We start from the raw sequence: 19,941 nt of genomic DNA, 5'->3' as shown, positions 1-19,941 counted from the left end.
GGCATCTTATCTGTCCAGCTTCCATATTCGTTTTTATACACTTTACAAGAAATACATTGGCGGCAAACTCTATAGCTTGCTAGCTTGTTTGCGCTGGCTTTCGGAGACTCTTATTTTGTTAGCGCAGGCGCGATGGAGCGGCACTTTTATTGTGAAGACAGGAACTGTGCGATCAGTCTTTAGGCTTTTGACGGGAAGTACGGTTGAAATAAAGTGTCTTTTTTCCTTTACACTTTTGATTGATCGATTGAAACTTTTATTATTAGATTGCACAGTACAGTACATATTCCGTACAATTTACCACTAAATGGTTACACCCCAATACGTTTTTCAACTTGTTTAAGTCGGGTCATGTGACCGCCTGGCTCAGTTTGATTGGTCCAACGTCACCAGTGACTGCATGTGATTGGTGAAACGCAGGCATGCGTAGATTCTACTTTGAAGCTCTGTCATTAACCAAAACAAACATTAATAGATCGATAAAAAAAAGTAGCGAGTAGCGAGCTGAATGTAGATAAATGGAGCAGAGTAAAAGTAGTGTTTCTTCTCTATAAATATATTAAAGTAAAAGTAAAAGTATGTTGCATAAAAACTACTCGTAGAAGTACAATTTATCCCAAAAGTTACTCAAGTAAATGTAACGGAGTAAATGTAGCGCGTTACTACCCACCTCTGCAGAGCACTATTCTCCTCACCTGCCCCTGATTAGTAATCAGGAGACTCACCGGCCTCTGATCACTAATCAGTGGAGTTTACATGTCATTTTCTTGGTTTGCTTTGTAACTGCATAGCTTTCCCTATGCTTCCTGTGCACTTCCCTGATGCACTATCTCCTTGATTTTTGTAATAAATCCATTTTTAACTGGACACTGTCTCCTGTCTCCGCATCCTGGGGTCATGACTACCGTTACCGTGAGTGCTTGTAAGAGTTTTGTATCTTATTGCTTTCTATTTCGTTACACATTAGTCAAATAAATCTGACCTACTATTGTCTGTTTATTCACATGGCATCAACATAGAGATTCTGTATCCATCCTCCAGACGGCATCAGCCTGATTTGTATTAACTACCCCTGGCATGAACCATGTAACACCTCGTAAACACAAACCACACAGATCTACAGTAGCCTGTAGGTCCAGGAGCTACAGTTACTAGGAACTCAAAGTTTCTTAACATTTTGGAGAAAAAGGGCCCCAAAGAAGATAAATTGAGACAGTTTTAAACTTGCAGGAGCATTGGTAATCGAATGTCCACTCTTGATAACGTGTTCACCAGTGGAAGGGGAAACAGCTGTGTTCTGCCAGGGCAACATTGGCCTTGGACAAACATGACAAGTATTTTATGAGAGCTTTTGAAAATGGTAGCTTTATTACAGTCAGTCTGAAACCTTGACACAGCCCAGTTATGATTTAGCACCTCATCTCCTTCTGGTTTCCCATTACATTGCGGCCAGTGCATTGGCGTGTGGTTGAGCGTGCGAAGAAAACTGTTGCAGGAAGACGGAAATCCGGCACACGATCTCAACGGAAGAAAGCAAATAAAAGTATGCAATTAGTATGAGGTGGCTGAGGCGTGCATCCTTTAATCATGTAACTACTCAAAGCTCTTTAGGGTCTTTTAACTCATGTTTTTTTAAGGGTGTTGAAAAGAAAATAGCCTCCACGCACGTGTCAAATCAATAAATAGTCCAAACGTGAACAGATCCCTGGTGGTTTAAAGTAATGCAATATATATGCCCTACCTACAGGTGGTGCTGTGGATGGACACAGACACAGAGCATCACACACCAACACTTTAGAAGAAAAAAGAGCTTATGCACATAAAGGGCCTGATCTACTGACAACCACATACAATGCACTTCACAGTGTGTCCAAACTATAATAATATGTGTTTACTACTGGTTTCCACATTCGTAAAATCATACACTCCAACGGTCAAACCTGTGTTGTTTCGCGTTATGTGGTAGAATATGGAGCGCAAATCACATATCCTAGGCGAATCCCGCGGAGATTTCAAAGAGGCTTGACAAGATTTTGGCACTGATGGCCACAACGAAGCAATTTTTTCCCCCTTTCAAGCTTTATTCCACCCATCCCTGTCGTCTGTTAGCTTCTCCGGCGGGCCGTCCCACGGGCCCATCGTCGGTGCTTGTCAAGGAGTCGCCTCCGCGACCTCCAGCTTACCTGCCGCACAAGCAGGCATCAAACACCCACCTGCCTCCTCCTCATTGGCCAAGAGAGTGTCCGTTCCATGTTCGCCCACTTCGCCACCTGACTCTCACTCACTGGTTGCGGGGATACATGGCCTGGACTGTTGGTCGGCCTTTTGAGGCAGGGGCGGAGTTTGGCGACCCTCCGCCATTCTTCCCTCCACCCTCTCTTGGTTTTGAACTTTTTGTTAAACCTGAAATGTCTGGTATCCGTTATAGGAAGGGGGGCTACTGTCAGAATTGTTACTGACAGTTTGGTTATGTTTGGGTTTTCCTGTGTGTCTGTGTTTTAGAATTACTTTCTGTCAGCGCTCTTATTTTAGTTCCATTTCCTGCATGTCTCCCTGAGTGCTCTTTTCCCTCATCTGTCCCAGATTGGCAGCCTGGCACACCTGTTTGCAGTTGCCAATCAAGCTGCTATCTCTGCCTGCCATCTCTGCATCTTGAGGTTCAAGACAGACACAATCTGACAGATATTCTGTCGTACAATTTAGTACACAGAACCAATTTTTACCTTGTCGAAAGTGCGCTCCGGGAGGCATCCGAGTTGTAATGTCGAGGGAAATGAATGAATTAAAATTAATGCAAGAATACTTAAAATGTATGTTGCAAGACGTTTTATATCAAAATATCATAAATATGAGAAAAACTAACGCCAATAAAATAAAAAATAAAAAACCTCAAGCAGATACCAGAACAAGTCACATAAATTGTTTTTTAATCAGGCTCTTAATCCTTAATTTATATCATCATACAATGATATTGCTAAAAAAAAATGTTTATAAATGATAGTCCAAATATGACTACATACATACACAGCAAAGATGATTTTTTGTCTATTGTCTGACTTTACAGCGCACACGCTCTCTTTCGCGCTGCCTTCAAACTTGCGAAATATATAACTTGTACACACATTAAAAATAAAATACAAACCCTTTTTCCATATGAGTTGGGAAATTGTGTTAGATGTAAATATAAACATAATACAATGATTTGCAAATCCTTTTAAACCCATATTCAGTTGAATATGCTACAAAGACAACATATTTTATGTTCAAACTGATCCTTTTTTTTTTGCAAATAATCATCAACTTTAAAATTTGATACCAACAACATGTGACAAAGAAGTTGGGAAAGGTGGAAATAAATACTGATAAAGTTGAGGAATGCTCATCAAAAACTTATTTGGAACATCCCACAGGTGTGCAGGCTAATTGGGAACTGGTGGGTGCCATGATTGGGCATAAAAACAGCTTCCCAAAAAATGCTCAGTGTTTCACAAGTAAGGATGGGGTGAGGTACACCCCTTTGTCCACAACTGCCTTAGCAAATAGTCAAACATTTTGAGAACAACGTTTCTCAGAGCTCAATTGCAAGAAATTTAGGGATTTCAACATCTACAGTCCATAATATCATCAAAAGGTTCAGAGAGTGTGGAGAAATCTCTCAAGGTAAGCGGCATGGCCGGAAACCAACATTGAAAGACCGTGACCTTCGATCCCTCAGACGGCACTGTATCAAAAACTGACACCAATCTCTAAAGGATATCACCACATGGGCTCAGGAACACTTCAGAAAACCCCTGTCATTAAATACAGTTGGTCGCTACATCTGTAAGTGCAAGTTAAAGCTCTACTATGCAGAGCGAAAGCCATTTATCAACAACATCCAGAAGCGCTGCAGGCTTCTCTGGGCCCGAGATCATCTAAGATGGACTGATGCAAAGTGGAAACGTGTTCTGTGGTCTGACGAGTCCACATTTCAAATTGTTTTTGGAAATATACGACATCGTGTCATCCGGACCAAAGGGGAAGCGAACCATGCAGACTGTTATCGACGCAGAGTTCAAATGCCAGCATCTGTGATGGTATGGGGGTGCATTAGTGCCCAAAGCATGGGTAACTTACACATCTGTGAAGACGCCATTAATACTGAAAGGTACATACAGGTTTTGGAATAACATATGCTGCCATCTAAGCGCCGTCTTTTTCATGGACGCCCCTGCTTATTTCAACAAGACAATGCCAAGCCACATTCAGCACGTCTTACAACAGCGTGGCTTCTTAAAAAAAGAATGCGGGTACTCTCCTGGCCTGCCTGCAGTCCAGACCTGTCTCCCATCGAAAATGTGTGGCACATTATGAAGTGTAAAATACGACAGCAGAGACCCCGGACTGTTGAACGACTGAAGCTCTACATAAAACAAGAATGGGAAAGAATTCCACTTTCAAAGCTTCAACAATTAGTTACCTCAATTCCCAAACGTTTATTGAGTGTTGTTAAAAGGAAAGGTGATGTAACAGAAGTGGTGAACATGCCCTTTCCCAACTACTTTGGCATGTGTTGCAGCCATGAAATTCTAAGTTAATTATTATTTGCAAAAAAAAAATAAAGTTTATGAGTTAAAGCATCTAATATCTTGTCTTTTGAATGCATTTAATTGAATATGGGTTGAAAAACATTTGCAAATCATTGTACTCCATTAATATTTACATCTAACACAATTTCCCAACTCATATGGAAACGGGGTTTGTACAATCAATGCCTTTTAAACAAAGTTTAACTTCTAATTGTGACAAACACAGAAAATTATTTATTAAATGTGTTCTGTTAAACCACTAACGGCAACATAAACTAGCTGGTGGTGTTTTTGTTGGACTTTTTGATTTAAATGTTTTTACTCAAAAAAGGTGGAAACAGCTTCTTTGAGAAACACAACCATCTGCAGACAAGTTTAGAAGATCAGCTTTGTGTGTGCTATCAAGTTTGTACGTTTTGTAGTACAGGCAAACCTTTAATACATCAGGCCCAAAGTTGGTTGTGTTTCACTACACACCAAACACAAGACGAAGATAATTTCAAACGTATGCAAGAAACCCGAGTCTCTTGTCTGGACTGACGAAGAATTCAAACTACTTCTGCGATTCACATTAGATTAGAACAGTGGTTCTCAACCTTTTTTTTAGTGATGTACGCCCTGTGAACAATTTTTAAATTCAAGTAACCCCTAATCAGAGCAAAACATTTTTGGTTGAAAAAAAGAGATAAAGAAGTAAAACACAGCACTATGTCATCAGTTTCTGATTCATTAAATTGTTTAACCGTGCAAAATATTGCTCATTTGTAGTGTTCTTTCTTGAACTATTTGGAAAAAAATATAAAAACTTGTTGAAAAATAAACAAGTGATTCAATTATAAATAAAGATTTCTACACATAGAAGTAATCATCAACTTAAAGTGCCCTCTTTGGGGATTGTAATAGAGATCCATCTGGATTCATCAACATAATTCTAAACATTTCTTCACAAAAAAAAAAATATTTAACATCAATATTTTTGGAACATTTCCACAGAAAATCTAGCTGTCAACACTGAATATTGCATTGTTGCATTTCTTTTCACAGTTTATGAACTTAAATTCATATTTTGTTGAAGTATTAATCAATAAATATATTTATAAAGGATTTTTGAATTGTTGCTATTTTTACAATATTTTTAAAAAATCTCACGTACCCTTTGGCATACCTTCAAGTACCCCCAGGGGTACGCGTACCCCCATTTGAGAACCACTGGATTAGAAGACAGCTACAACTAAGAAGAATGTCAACTGGAACTCTCTTGTGCTTTTGGTCACATTATGTTTCTTTTGCACATAACTAGAGAGCGTTTTAGCCTAACTGGTATGATTTAGCTTAAATGGTATGACAAAAGACAAACAAGTGTACCCAGAAGAAGTATTGACAGACTAAGGGTCTGAATTACTAAAGGTTTGCGTGTACTAAAACACATGCAAACCTGATAGGCAAAGCTAATCTACTAAATGTGTGCAAAGTGGATTGTGTCTGTTAAATGAGCAGAATAAGGTGTGCAAATTATTTTGCGTCATTAATATGCAAAATATATACTGATCTTCAAAACCTCTCTCTGTGGTCATTAATTCCGTTCGTTTTTTCGCATCGAAAAAATATCTTGAAGTATGCATTTTTTGGGTTTTAAGCACATCCGTGCAGCCTCTCTTCTATGAGCACACACACTTTCACAGCTTAAAAAAAATTAAACATTTACTGTAGATACACTGCACGAGTCTGACTGCTTCTAAAATGCCCATAAAAAGTGGTTCATGTCTCCTGCATGTTGAAAACAAAGCATAACGCCTCAGGTAGGAGCATGATAACATGAATGTGCATAAATGGTCGCGTGTCTCCGTGATGAAAGACCCGTATAGTACATTTAAAAAGTCTTTTAAAAAAGGCAATATGCACCACTCTTCAATTGCACACACAGTGTTAGTAGATTGCATGCATCTTGCCCACTAGTAGTACACCCTATTTCTTGTTAGCACATGCTAGTATTAGGATCTTATTAAATCAGGCCCTAAGTGTAGGCAAAAATTGTTGCTATTATGCTAAACAGTAATACTGTTTTGTTTATTTATTGTGTTTGTGTTCTTTTTCAAATATTTTCTTTAGCCTATACTGATTTGTTTTGTAGGAAGGATTTGACCAGTGGTGTGCCGTCAGGGCCAGCAAGGCCTTCTCTGCTGGCCTAACATAACCAGAAGTCATGGGCGTCCGTGCACTGTAAGCGAACAGGGACATAGAGTTGATAGATAATTGCAATAGCCTATCAGATCACGAGTTGTTGTCAGTAAGGACTTCTTGATGGCCTCACATTGAACGCGACATTTACGCGTCCTGTGATTGGACACTCATCGGGACCGTTAGGGGATGAATTTGAGAACACATAGAGTTGAGAGACAGTTGTGATAGCCAATCAGATCACAAGTTGTTGACGGTAGCCTATCTAAGTAGCCTGATGTTAACAAGACTGTGATTGGATACCCACTTGTCATTCCAAAGTGAGTATCCAATCACAAGTTTCATTTTAGCAGGAAGCGGGAAGTGCTACGCCGTAGCCAGACCGGTATAACAGAGAAGGAGGACAAAACGTTGATTAGGTGGCAGATTAAGGGTTGGAATTGGGTCTTAAATCACCAAAAATGATTCCCGGGCCCGGCCACCGCTGCTGCCCACTGCTCCCCTCAAATCCCAGGGGGTGATCAAGGGTGATGGGTCAAATGCAGAGAAAAATTTTGCCACACTTCGTGTGTGTGTGTGACAGTCATTGGTACTTTACTTTAACTTTAATATATATTTGCAATGCCATTCTCAAGAAGGATATTTAAAGAGAAACTACATCTTGTGAGACGATGTCGTCCAACCCCGGAAGCTAGTTCAGCTGTTCTATTCCACTAGAACCGTGGTTCTCAAATGGGGGTACGCGTACCGCTGGGGGTACTTGAAGGTATGCCAAGGGGTACGTGAGATTTTTTTTTTAATATTCTAAAAATAGCAGCAATTCAAAAATCCTTTATAAATATATTTATTGAATAATACTTCAACAAAATGTGAATGTAAGTTCATAAACTGTGAAAAAGAAATACAACAATACAATATTCAGTGTTGACAGCTAGATTTTTTGTGGACATGATCCATAAATACTGCGATGAGGTGGCAACTTGTCCAGGGTGTACTCCGCCTTCCGCCCGTTTGTAGCTGAGATAGGCACCAGCGCCCCTCGCGACCCCATAGGGCATTAGCGGTAGAAAATGGATGGATGGATGGATGATTGGATGTTCCATAAATATTGATGTTAAAGATTTCTTTTTTTGTGAAGAAATGTTTATAATTAAGTTAATGAATCCAAATGGATCTCTATTACAATCCCCAAAGAGGGTACTTTAAGTTGATGATTACTTCTATGTGTAGAAATCTTTATTTATAATTGAATCACTTGTTTATTTTTCAACAAGTTTTTAGTTATTCTTATATCTTTTTTCCAAATAGTTCAAGAAAGACCACTACAAATGAGCAATATTTTGCACTGTTATACAATTTAAAAAATCAGAAACTGATGACATAGTGCTGCATTTTACTTCTTTATCTCTTTTTTTCAACCAAAAATGCTTTGCTCTGATTAAGGGGTACTTGAATTAAAAAAATGTTTATAGGGGGTACATTACTGAAAAAAGGTTGAGAACCACTGCACTAGAATATGCCGATGACGAGGGGTATCACTGGCTTGTACGACGTCGAATAGGTGCTATAAATTGTGAGTACAAATATTTTATTTTTTCACCTTTAATATCCATCCATCCATCCATTTTCTACCGCTTATTCCCTTTCGGGGTCGCGGGGGGCGCTGGCGCCTATCTCAGCTACAATCGGGCGGAGGCGGGGTACACCCTGGACAAGTCGCCACCTCATCGCAGGGCCAACACAGATAGACAGACAACATTCACACTCACATTCACACACTAGGGCCAATTTTAGTGCCTTTAATATGTTTTTTGTATTTTTTTAAATATGACAGTACCACATGAGATTTGTTTTAATTGCTTATGCGTTTTTAATTATTTTTTAAATGCGCCAGAAAATAACCCGTTTTGTACACTGTTGAGGTGATTCAATGAACAGTAATGCGTAAATGTGTTCTTGTATAGTAGTTCTACAGCAATGGTCATGTGGTGACATCAATTATGTTAGTTTAAAGGGTAATTATTGAAGTTTGACATCACTGAATGCCTAGTTGGGAAACGCACGGCCTGCCACTGGATTTGACACCATTAACATTGTTTGTGTGGAACGATTGTCTCTCCCCATCTTTTGGCAGTTTATAGGTTTGTCACTTTTTAGAGTGCATTATTGCTTGCTTTAAGATTGAAAGGGTATATTATTGAGAGCGTCTTTTTAACTTACAATTAACAACCACCCCGTCAGCTTTTTCCTGAATTTTCAATCCAATCCAATCCACTTTATTTATATAGCACATTTAAACAACAATAACGTTTCCAAAGTGCTGCACAGCCATGTTAAAAATAATTGTAAAAAAAATAAATAAATAAATAAAATAAAATAAAAAAAAGTATATATATATACTTTTTTTTAATCATTTTTATCATGCCTGCCTTGTGCGCTTATTGAAATAAGTTTATTTAACAAACACACTATAAAAACAAGAAAAAAACAGAACTATCTAGCATTACATCCAAACACAAAAAAATGACTTTCAATTGCTTTAACCTTGAAGTCTGTTTTCAATGCAGATGCAATTTGCATGAGAAAAAAAGGGGACCAAAACGGCTTGAAAAATCTACAATTTCATTGACGTTCCTACAGGCATGGTGGCTTCATATGAGCCAAATGAGCAATTTTTCACAACACCCGTCGTCTGTTTTCGAATCAAAATGTGTTGGGCGAGAAGCGAACTGAGAGGAAACTCCGTGTTGACTCTCCCAGTTCAGCGGGTAAGCAATGAATCCCTCCTGTATTTCTCCCAGACAGACGAAAACACCTCATCATCGCATACAGTCTCACACTTCAGAGGAAATGTGATGTCATGGCGTGTTGCGCCTTCGTCCTGCAGAGCATCTTGAGATGGCACACAAGTGCTAATGTTTGCTGAAACTGACATGCAAATTTTAAATGCTTATCTTAGTTTGTTTTTTTTCTCAAGTGACAGATGTTTTCTCTTTGGTAATTTCCTCTATGTTCCTAAAAAGGAGACGCTTTTAGCTGAGAGTCTTAGATTTGACAGTTTCCTTGTTGAGAAGACTTGGTTCATGCACAGGGTAATGGAGGTTGCACACGTAGTACGTAAGCTGTGTACATAAGTGGCGTTTTGAGGGCCGAGAGCCAGTATGACTAGCTCTATCGCCATAACTACAAGTCGTGTTTTCTCTATTCCCCTTTTCAGGTGCTCTTGGGTTCTTTGAAGCTTCAGCCTGCTCCACACCCATTACAGTTGACCCGGGAGATGATAGGGCAGTCGCTCAAATGCAATACCAACCTGCAGAAACACAACTTGCTGCTGTTGGAGGAGAACCATAAACTGAAAGAGGAGCATGAGCACATACTTCAGGAGTAAGTTTGAGGAGGGACTCTTGTTTTTTGCTTGTAGCCTTCAAATGTCAACACCCTGACGGAATATGAATAATATTCGTTAACGGTTAGAGTTGTTTGCTTACAAACTCGATGCTTATTTGCGTTCCCTGCCAGTTGTTTTTATGCACAGCAGTCTCCCGGTATGACATCATCACCGGTCGCCCCTATGAGTATTGAAGGTTACACCCACAGTTCAAACTTGACTTGTGATTTCTTAGACCTGGAACTTTCTGCGCAGTTGTTTATCTAGGTAGATATAGGGACTGGTGCTTGACTTTAGCCGCCTTCATGAATCTTCTGTGCAAATGACTGTGGTGCTAGTCAGACAAAAAAGTATATTCCAAATATGTAATGTATGCTGATGTTTGTGTGTACATTTTTGTGTCACTAGGCTTGAGAAGCATGTTCAGGATAAGGAGACGATGGAAAATGAGCTTTACTCCTATTTTGTCTTGGTGCTAAATGAGAAGAAGGCCAAGATCAAAAGCCTACAAGATTCCCTGCGACAGCTCCAATCGACCGCCAACTTTCACAGGAAACAAAGGTCAGCTGGAGACGACAAATCTCCCACTGATTCCAGACATATACTAAACATTTTTTGCTCATAGCTACAAGGTCCCTTAAGAGTTTCTCACAAAACCCCGCTGATTTAAGGAAGGGATTGTTTTTTTTTTGTAAAAGCTTAAATGAACAATGAGCTTGCTCATTGTTAAATACAAGATAACTGTACAATAACATTAATATAACATATTTATATATGTATGTGTGTGAGTGTATGTATACACATATATATATATATATATATATATATATATATATATATATATATATATATTAGGGGTGTGGAAACAAATTGATTCAAAAATGAATCGAATCGAATACGTTGTGCGATTCAGAATCGATTCTCTTTTTTTTTTAAATCGATTTTTTTTTTTTTTTTTTGTCATTTTTAAAAAAAAAATTTTTTTTATCAATCCAACAAACCACTACACAGCAATTCCATAACAATGCAATCCAATTCCAAAACCAAACCTGACCCAGCAACACTCAGAACTGCAATAAGAGCAATTGAGTGGAGACACAAACACAACACAGAACAAATCAAAAGTAGTGAAACAAAAATGAATATCATCAACAAAAGTATCAATCCATCCATCCATCCATTTTCTACCGCTTATTCCCTTTGGGGTCGCGGGGGGCGCTCGCGCCTATCTCAATATTAGTTATAATTTCAGCATAGCAGTGATTAAAAATCCCTCATCGACATATCAATAGTGTCACAGTGGCTTACACTTGCATCGCATCTAATAAGCTTGACAACACACTCTGTCCAACGTTTTCACAAAGATAAAATAAGTCATATTTTTGGTTCGTTTAATAGTTAAAACAAATTTACATTATTGCAATCAGTTGATAAAACATTGTCCTTTACAATTATAAAAGCTTTTTAAAGAAAATCTACTACTCTGCTAGTATGTCAGCAGACTGGGGTAGATCCTGCTGAAATCCTATGTATTAAATGAATACAGAATCGTTTTGAATCGGAAAAATATCGTTTTTGAATCGAGAACCGCGTTGAATCGAAAAAATCGATATATTATCGAATCGCAACCCCAAGACGAAGATATTGAATCGAATCGTGGGACACCCAAAGATTCGCAGCCCTAATATATATATATATATATATATATATATATATATATATATATATATATATATATATATATATGTATATATTTATATATGTATATATATATATATATATATATATGTATATATATATATATATATATGTATATATATATATATATATATATACAAAACCTAAAACCAGTGAAGTTGGCACATTATGTAAATCGTAAATAAAAACAGAATACAATGATTTGCAAATGCTTTTCAACTTATTTTCAATTGAATAGACTGCAAAGACAAGATATTCAATGTTCGAACTGAGAAACCTAGTTTTTTTTGCAAATAATCATTAACTTATATCATTTAATGACAGGAACACATTGAAAAAAGTTGGCACAGGGGCATTTTTACCACCGTGTTACATGGCCTTTCCTTTTAACAACACTAAGTAAACATTTGGAAACAGAGGAGACCAATTTTTGAAGCTTTTCAGTTAGAATTATTAGCCATTCTTGATTGATATACAGCTTAAGTTGTTTAACAGTCCAGGGTCTTCATTGTTGTATTTTACGCTTCATAATGCGCCACATATTTTCAACGGGAGACTGGTCTGGACTACAGGCAGGCCAGTCTAGTACCCGCACTCTTTTATTACGAAGCCACGCTTTTGTAACACGTGCAGAATGTGGCTTGGCCCTGTCTTGCTGAAATAAGCAGGGGCGTCCATGAAAAAGACGTTGCTTGGATGGTGACATATGTTGCTCCAAAACCTGTATGTACTGTTCAGCATTAATAGGTACTTCACAAATGTGTAAGTTACCCATGCCTTGGGCACTAATACACCCCCATACCATCACAGATGCTGTCTTTTGAACTTTGAACAGTCCAGATAATAATTTTTCTCTTTGGTCGGAAGGAAACAACGTCCACAGTTTTTAAAAACAATTTTGAAATATGGACTGGTCAGACCACAGAACACTTTTCCACTTTGAATCTTAGATGAGCTTGGGCACTGCGAAGCCGACGGCGGTTCTGGGTGTTGTTGATGAATGGCTTTCCAGAGCTCACGTGGGGATATCTTTTACACACTGATGTCGATTTTTGATGCGGTACCGCCTGAGGGATCGAATGTCACGGGCATTCAATGTTTGTTTTCAGCCTTGTGGATTACGTGCAGTGATTTCTCCTGATTAACTTAACCTTTTGATTTTATTACGAACCGGAGATGGTGAAATCCCTAAATTCCTTGCAATAGCTTGTTGAGAAATGTTTTTCTAAAACTGTTGGACAATTTGATCACGCATTTGTTCACAAAGTGGTGACCCACACCCCATCCTGGTTTGTGAATAACTGAGCATTTCATGGAAGCTGCTTTTATACCCAATCATGGCATCCACCTGTTCCCAATTAGCCTGTTCACCTGTGGGATGTTCCAAATAAGTGTTTGATGAGCATTCCTCAACTATCTCAGTCTTTTTTGTGACTCGTGCCAGCTGTTTTAAAACATGTTGCAGACATCAAATTCCAAATGATTTAATATTTGAAAAAAATAACAAAGTTTACCAGTTCGAATGTTAAGTATCTTGTCTTTGCAGTCTATTCAATTGAATATAGGTTGAAAGGGATTTGCAAATCATTGTATTACATTTTTATTTATGATTTACACAACGCGCCAACTTCACTGGTTTTAGGTTTTGTATATACATGTAATTATTCCATGCAAAAAAACTGGAATTGTTTTCCTCATCACACCTCAGGATGTCAGTGTTTAGTTTGTCGATGACTTGACACTCCCTATGGTGCATGGGTGTCAATGTAATTTTCATTGAGAGCCACATCGCAGTTATGGCTACCTTCAGAGGGTCGTTTGTAAATAAATATGGATGTATGGATTGGCTTCATGATCTTATTACACAAATGGTTATGCATTAGATTTCAGTAGTGTGCATATTTGTACAAACCCCTTATTCTATATGAGTTGGTAAATTGTGTTAGATGTAAATATAAACGGAATACAATGATTTGCTAATCCATTTCAACCAATATTCAATTGAATGCACCACAAAGACAATATATTTGATGTTCAAACTCATAAACGTTATTTTTTTTTTTTGCAAAAATAATTAACTTAGATTTTCATGGCTGCAACACGTGCCAAAGTAGTTGGGAAAGGGCATGTTCACCACTTTGTTACATCACTTTTTCTTTTAACAACACTCCATAAACGTTTGGGATCAGAGGAAACTAATTGTTGAAGCTTTGAAAGTGGAAATCTTTCCCATTCTTGTTGTATGTAGAGCTTCAGTCGTTCAACAGTCCGGGGTCTCCGCTGTCGTATTTTACGCTTCATAATGCACCACACATTTTCGATGGGAGACAGGTCTGGACTGCAGGCAGGCCAGGAAAGTACCCGCACTCTTTTTATACGAAGCCACGCTGTTGTAACACGTACTGAATGTGGCTTGGCATTGTCTTGTTGAAATAAGCAGGGGCGTCCATGAAAAGTATGGCGCTTGGAGGGCATCTATATATGTACTGTCCAGCATTAATGGTTACTTCACTGATGTGTAAGTTACCCATGCCTTGGGCACTAATGCACACCCATACCATCACAGATGCTGACTTTTGAATTTTGCGTTGATAACAGTCTGGATGGTTCGCTTCCCATTTGGTCCGGATGACACGATGTCGAATATTTCCAAAAACAATTTGAAATGTGGACTCGTCAGACCACAGAACACGTTTCCACTTTGCATCAGTCCATTTTAGATGATCTCGGGCCCAGAGAAGCTGGCGGCATTTCTGGATGTTGTTGATAAATGGCTTTCGCTTTGCATAGTAGAGCTTTAACTTACACTTATAGATGTAGCGACGAACTGTATTTAGTGACAGTGGTTTTCTGAAGTTTTACTGAGCCCATGTGGTGATATCCTTTAGATATTGGTGTCAGTTTTTGATACAGTGCCGTCTGAGGGGTCGAAGGTCATGGTCATTCAATGTTGGTTTCCGGCCATGCCGCTTATGTGGAGTGATTTCTCATGATTCTCCGAACCTTTTGATGGTATTATGGACCGTAGATGTTGAAATCCATAAATTTCTTGCAATTGCACTGTGAGAAACGTTGTTCTAAACTGTTTGACTATTTGCTCACGCAGTTGTGGACAAAGGGGTGTACCTCGCTCCGCCCTTTCTTGTGAAAGACTGAGCATTTTTTGGGAAGCTGTTTTTATACCCAATCATGGCACCCACATGTTCCCAATTAGCCTGCACACCTGTGGGATGTTCCAAATAAGTGTTTGATGAACATTTCTCAATTTTATCAGTATTTATTGCCACATTTCCCAACTTCTTTGTCACGTGTTGCTGGCATCAAATTCTAAAGGTAATGATTATTTGCAAAAACAAAAAAAAAGTTTATCAGTTTGAACATCAAATATGTTGTCTTTGTAGCATATTCAACTAAATATGGGTTGAAAATGATTTGCAAATCATTGTATTTTGTTTATATTTACATCTAACACAATTTCCCAACTCATATGGAAACGGGGTTTGTATGTACACTATAAAAATAAATGTTTACATTGTTTGGCAGCTCAGTGGCCAGAATTTAATCACAACATTTAAGGTGTTTTTACTACATTAATGTAAAAGGAACAAGTACCACAGTTAAGGTAACATTTGGGCAACTCAGCTGCCAGTTTGTTTTTGTAAAATCTATTGTCATGTTTATAGTGTACAATTTGATGGATATTTTGCTTCAAAATATTAATGCAAGCAGATATTTGAGTATAATACTTTATTGACACATATTTTTTCCAGGCTTTGGTGGGCCACATAAATTGATGACACCCAGGCCTTGATTTTGACACATGTGCTGTAGTGAATATAAAAATAACATGTGTTGAGTGTGCAATATTGACACAATGTTTTGTGTCTTAAAATCCCAGCAAGATCAAGCAAGCAAATATTTTAACTATGTTATTAATTGTATTCCTGCTGCATAGACCTAGAGAAGTCAGGACCACTTGCCCAATCTGAATATATTTCAGTGTGTCTTTCCATTTAATGGAATACATGCAAAGTCAAAAAAGTCAATACAAAAGTTTAAAAGGTATGGTTATTTTTTTTTTTGTCCTGCGATAGACTGACCACCAGTCCAAAGTGTACCCCACCGCTTGACCAAAGTCAACTGGTATAGGCTCCAGCTCATCCGTGACCCTGAACAGAAAAAGATTGTGAAAATTAATATATTAATGTTTTGTTTATGTTAGTTTAAATGCTTAATTTAGATTGAGATTTACTTCGATGGGTGTTTATTGTCAATGTTTCCATTCATAAATACTAATGTATGGCGTAATCCTTTAAATGTGTGAGTCCTTATTTTTCCATTACCACAATGACTTCAGATCAAAATACGCCCCACCTTAACATAATGCTGCTATTGGTGTATGTAGCTTTTTATGAGTTGGCTTTGTGTCTTCTCGCATTGCTTTGCAGTGTAGGGATGAAAGATCTTGCTCCACATTTTATTTTATAGTTTGTAATACACAAAAACTTGATCAACAAACCTCTGTAAGTAAAACTTATTCAAATACTAGTTACAAATGATACAGACAGTTCTTCCTTTGTCACACTTTTCTTAAGGGAAAGTGACCCAGCTCAACGTGACGATGATAGATGTGACAGAGGAGAGGAATCTATTGAGAGCAGTCATCTTTCATTGGAACCAACCATACCCACCTCAGGTTTGTATTTTATCAAAGGCAACATGATGCTCACTATTATAAAGTACTATATCAAGTGACAATTGTAAGCACCAAACCGAAGATGATCACTTTGTACAGTATGTTACATCATTATTGTATGGGCTGGGTACCAAATTTGGTACATACAAGTAAACTGTGCCATATTTCAGTACCTTTGTTGCAAGTGATGTCAATTCCGGTTGCAAACCGATTCAAGCATTTATCTGGGAAACAAACAGTCAAGCACTCAGAGCGGACTAAGCTGGACTACTTTTAGATAATGTTGAAATTTCCATTTCCACAAAAGTAAGAAAACAGCACTCAAAAGAACAGCAATAAAATGTGCCAGCTCAGTGTTAACTTACATTGAATTTTCCATAGACTTGGTACTGATTAGCGATTTTACATGCCAATTTCACCACATCTGAATTTGGTAATCAAAGCTACAACTAAGATGTATGTTACAATCAAACAGCTGGTGTATAAAAAGTACAATAATTGCAGTTTATACACTGTTTAGGGCTCAACAAAAAAAGAATGGGACATTCAACTAAATGGCAAAGACTACTTCGTGTCCATGGCAAAACACTGTAGTCTGTACACCACCTCCTGTACAATTTAATACAGTGCAATACTTGCAAATAAAACACATACATTCAAAATTACAAGATAATAACTGTACAGTACATGTCTGTGTAAACGTAAAATAATGTTTTTTGATTAACAATAACTACCGGTATTATTAAGACATTTCAACACCGCAAAAGTAATGGAAATTAGTACCTTGAGTACCAGTGATTAACTGCCTCGGTAAAAATAACTTGATCCATTCAATCACAACTTGGCCTACACCACTTTGTTTCTCCTCAATCCAAACTGCAAAAGAATGGCTGAAAAAGTTTGTGAGAAAAAACCTGAATCCCTTTGTAAACAACTAGATTAGAGAAGGTGAGGCAGCAGCAGCAACATCTGTGAACGCTGACCTCGCAAATGCTGTCAGGAATTGTCTTACTTACTGTTCTACATGTATGTATATGTATGTATATATATATATATATATATATATATATATATATATATATATATATATATATATATATATATATATATATATATATATATATTAAAATCTCCTGATGATTGAGGGAACCCCTCATGAAACAGTTCTGTAGAGATGAAGTAGTCTTGTGATTTTTCCCACACCTTCATATTGCGCTCTACCACGGTATCGAGCACTATTCTCTGGATAATCCAATCAAGACATATATATATATATATATATATATATATATATATATATATATATATATATGTATATATATACACACACTGACCTCGCAACAGTCCGGGGTATCCGCTGTCGTATTTTACGCATCATAATGCGCCACACATTTTCGATGAGAGACAGGTCTGGAATGCAGGCGGGCCAGGAAAGTACCCGCACGCTCTTTTTGCGAAGCCACGCTGTTGTAACACCTGCTGAATGTGGCTTGGCATTGTCTTGCTGAAATAAGCAGGGGCGTCCATGAAAAAGACGGCGCTTAGATTGCAGCATATGTTGTTCCAGAAACTGTATATACCTTTCAGCATTAATGGTGCCTTCACAGATGTGTACGTTACCCATACCTTGGACACTAATACACTCCTATACCATTACAGATGCTGGCTTTTGAACTTTGCGTCGATAACAGTCTGGATGGCTCGCTTTCCCTTATGTCCAGATGACACAATTTCAAATATTTCCAAAAACAATTTGAATTGTGGATTCGTCAGACCACAGAACACTTTTCCACTTTGCATCAGTCCATCTTAGATGATCTCAGGTCCAGAGAAGCTGGCGGCGTTTCTGGCTGTTGTTGATAAAAGGCTTTCGCTTTGCATAGTTGAGCTTTAACTTGCACTTACAGATGTAGCGACAAACTGTATTTAGTGACAGTGGTTTTCTGAAGTGTTCCTGAGCCTATGTGGTGATATCCTTTACAGATTGATGTGGGTTTTTCACACAGTGCCGTCTGAGGGATCGAAGGTCTCGGTCATTCAATGTTGGTTTTTGGCCATGCCGCTTACGTGGAGTGATTTCTCCAGATTCTCTGAATCTTTTGATGATATTATGAACCGTAGATGTTGAAATCCCTAAATTTCTTGCAATTGCACTTTGAGAAACGTTGTTCTTAAACAGTTTGACTATTTGCTCACGCAGTTGTGGACAAAGGGGTGTACCTCTCCCATAATTTCTTGTGAAAGACTGAGCATTTTTGGGGAAACTGTTTTTATACCCAATCATGGCACCCACCTGTTCCCAATTAGCCAGCACACCTGTGGGATGTTCCAAATAAGTGTTTGATGAGCATTCCTCAACTTTATCAGTATTTATTGCCACCTTTCCCAACTTCTTTGTCACGTGTCGCTGGCATCAAATTCTAAAGTTAATGATTATTTCCCCCCCCCAAAAAAAGTTTATCAGTTTGAACATCATTTATGTTGTTTTGTACCATATTCAACTGAATATGGGTTGAAAATGATTTGCAAATCATTGTATTCCGTTTGTATTCACATCTAACATAATCTCCCAACTCATATGGAAACGGTGTTTGTTTGTATATGCAGTATATGAATATACTGTATATATATATATATATATATATATATATATATATATATATATATATATATATATATATATGTATATATGTATAAGTATTCCATTTAAAATAACTAGATTTGTTTTCCTCATTACACTTCATGGTGTCATAGTCTTGTTCAGTAACACTGCAGACTGTCAATGAAACTTGTGCTTTGGCAATCTTTCAATTGTTAGTTTACGAGTCAGTTAAGTTGACATCGATCCATTCTCTACAGCTTATCCCTCTCGGGGTCACAGGAGGGCTGGAGCCTATCCCAGGTTACACCCCGGAGAAGTCGCCACCTCATCGTTGGGCCAACACAGATAGACAAACAATCACTCGCACTCACGTTCACGCAGTTGAAGGTATAGGCATCGATGGGGATGTAATTTTGAAAGCACACACTAGCAGAGTGTACTTTGTGTAGTTTTATTCCGGGAAACTCTTGAGTCATGCCGCGGAGTCAGTTGGACATGATTGCTTCAACGCAGGCGGCTGCAAGGTGGTCTCCCTCTTCCTGCGTCACACAGCACGCGTGATGTCACAGCTGCTGAGTCATACATCCCCACACCGCACTGATGATTACGCACATCATTCTCCCATTGCTCTCAAACTTCCCCATGATCCATGGCCTCTCCACTGCTTCAGTGTATAATAGTCTATAAATGTACAGTCCACTCAAAGTGTGTCATTTAAAATCCCACACTAACTTTGCATCAATTAATTGTTCCTACTACTCTGCATCATTATACATATGTTTTCAAGATTGTGTGCATGGGTGTGCCTTTT

At 38.1% G+C, this 19,941-nt stretch overlaps 1 protein-coding gene across 5 annotated transcripts in view; it reads left to right on the top strand.

Moving 5' to 3' along the window:
• Nucleotides 1-19,941, top strand: part of LOC133556406 (DNA repair protein XRCC4-like) — a 92,859-nt gene that overhangs the window by 46,729 nt on the left and 26,189 nt on the right. For 4 of the 5 annotated variants that reach the window (XM_061906315.1, XM_061906314.1, XM_061906313.1 and 1 more), the window contains exons 4-6: nt 9,964-10,130; nt 10,543-10,695; nt 16,428-16,528. In XM_061906315.1, coding sequence (XP_061762299.1) covers nt 9,964-10,130; nt 10,543-10,695; nt 16,428-16,528 — 421 coding nt within the window. Of the gene's footprint in view, nt 1-9,963; nt 10,131-10,542; nt 10,696-16,427; nt 16,529-19,387; nt 19,917-19,941 lie in introns of those variants that run through there. The other variant, XM_061906316.1, reaches the window with a different exon arrangement.

Source organism: Nerophis ophidion, linkage group LG07 (assembly GCF_033978795.1).
Source record: "Nerophis ophidion isolate RoL-2023_Sa linkage group LG07, RoL_Noph_v1.0, whole genome shotgun sequence".
NCBI classification, from domain to species: Eukaryota; Metazoa; Chordata; class Actinopteri; order Syngnathiformes; family Syngnathidae; genus Nerophis; species Nerophis ophidion.
This window is presented reverse-complemented; position numbering and strand designations above follow the sequence as displayed.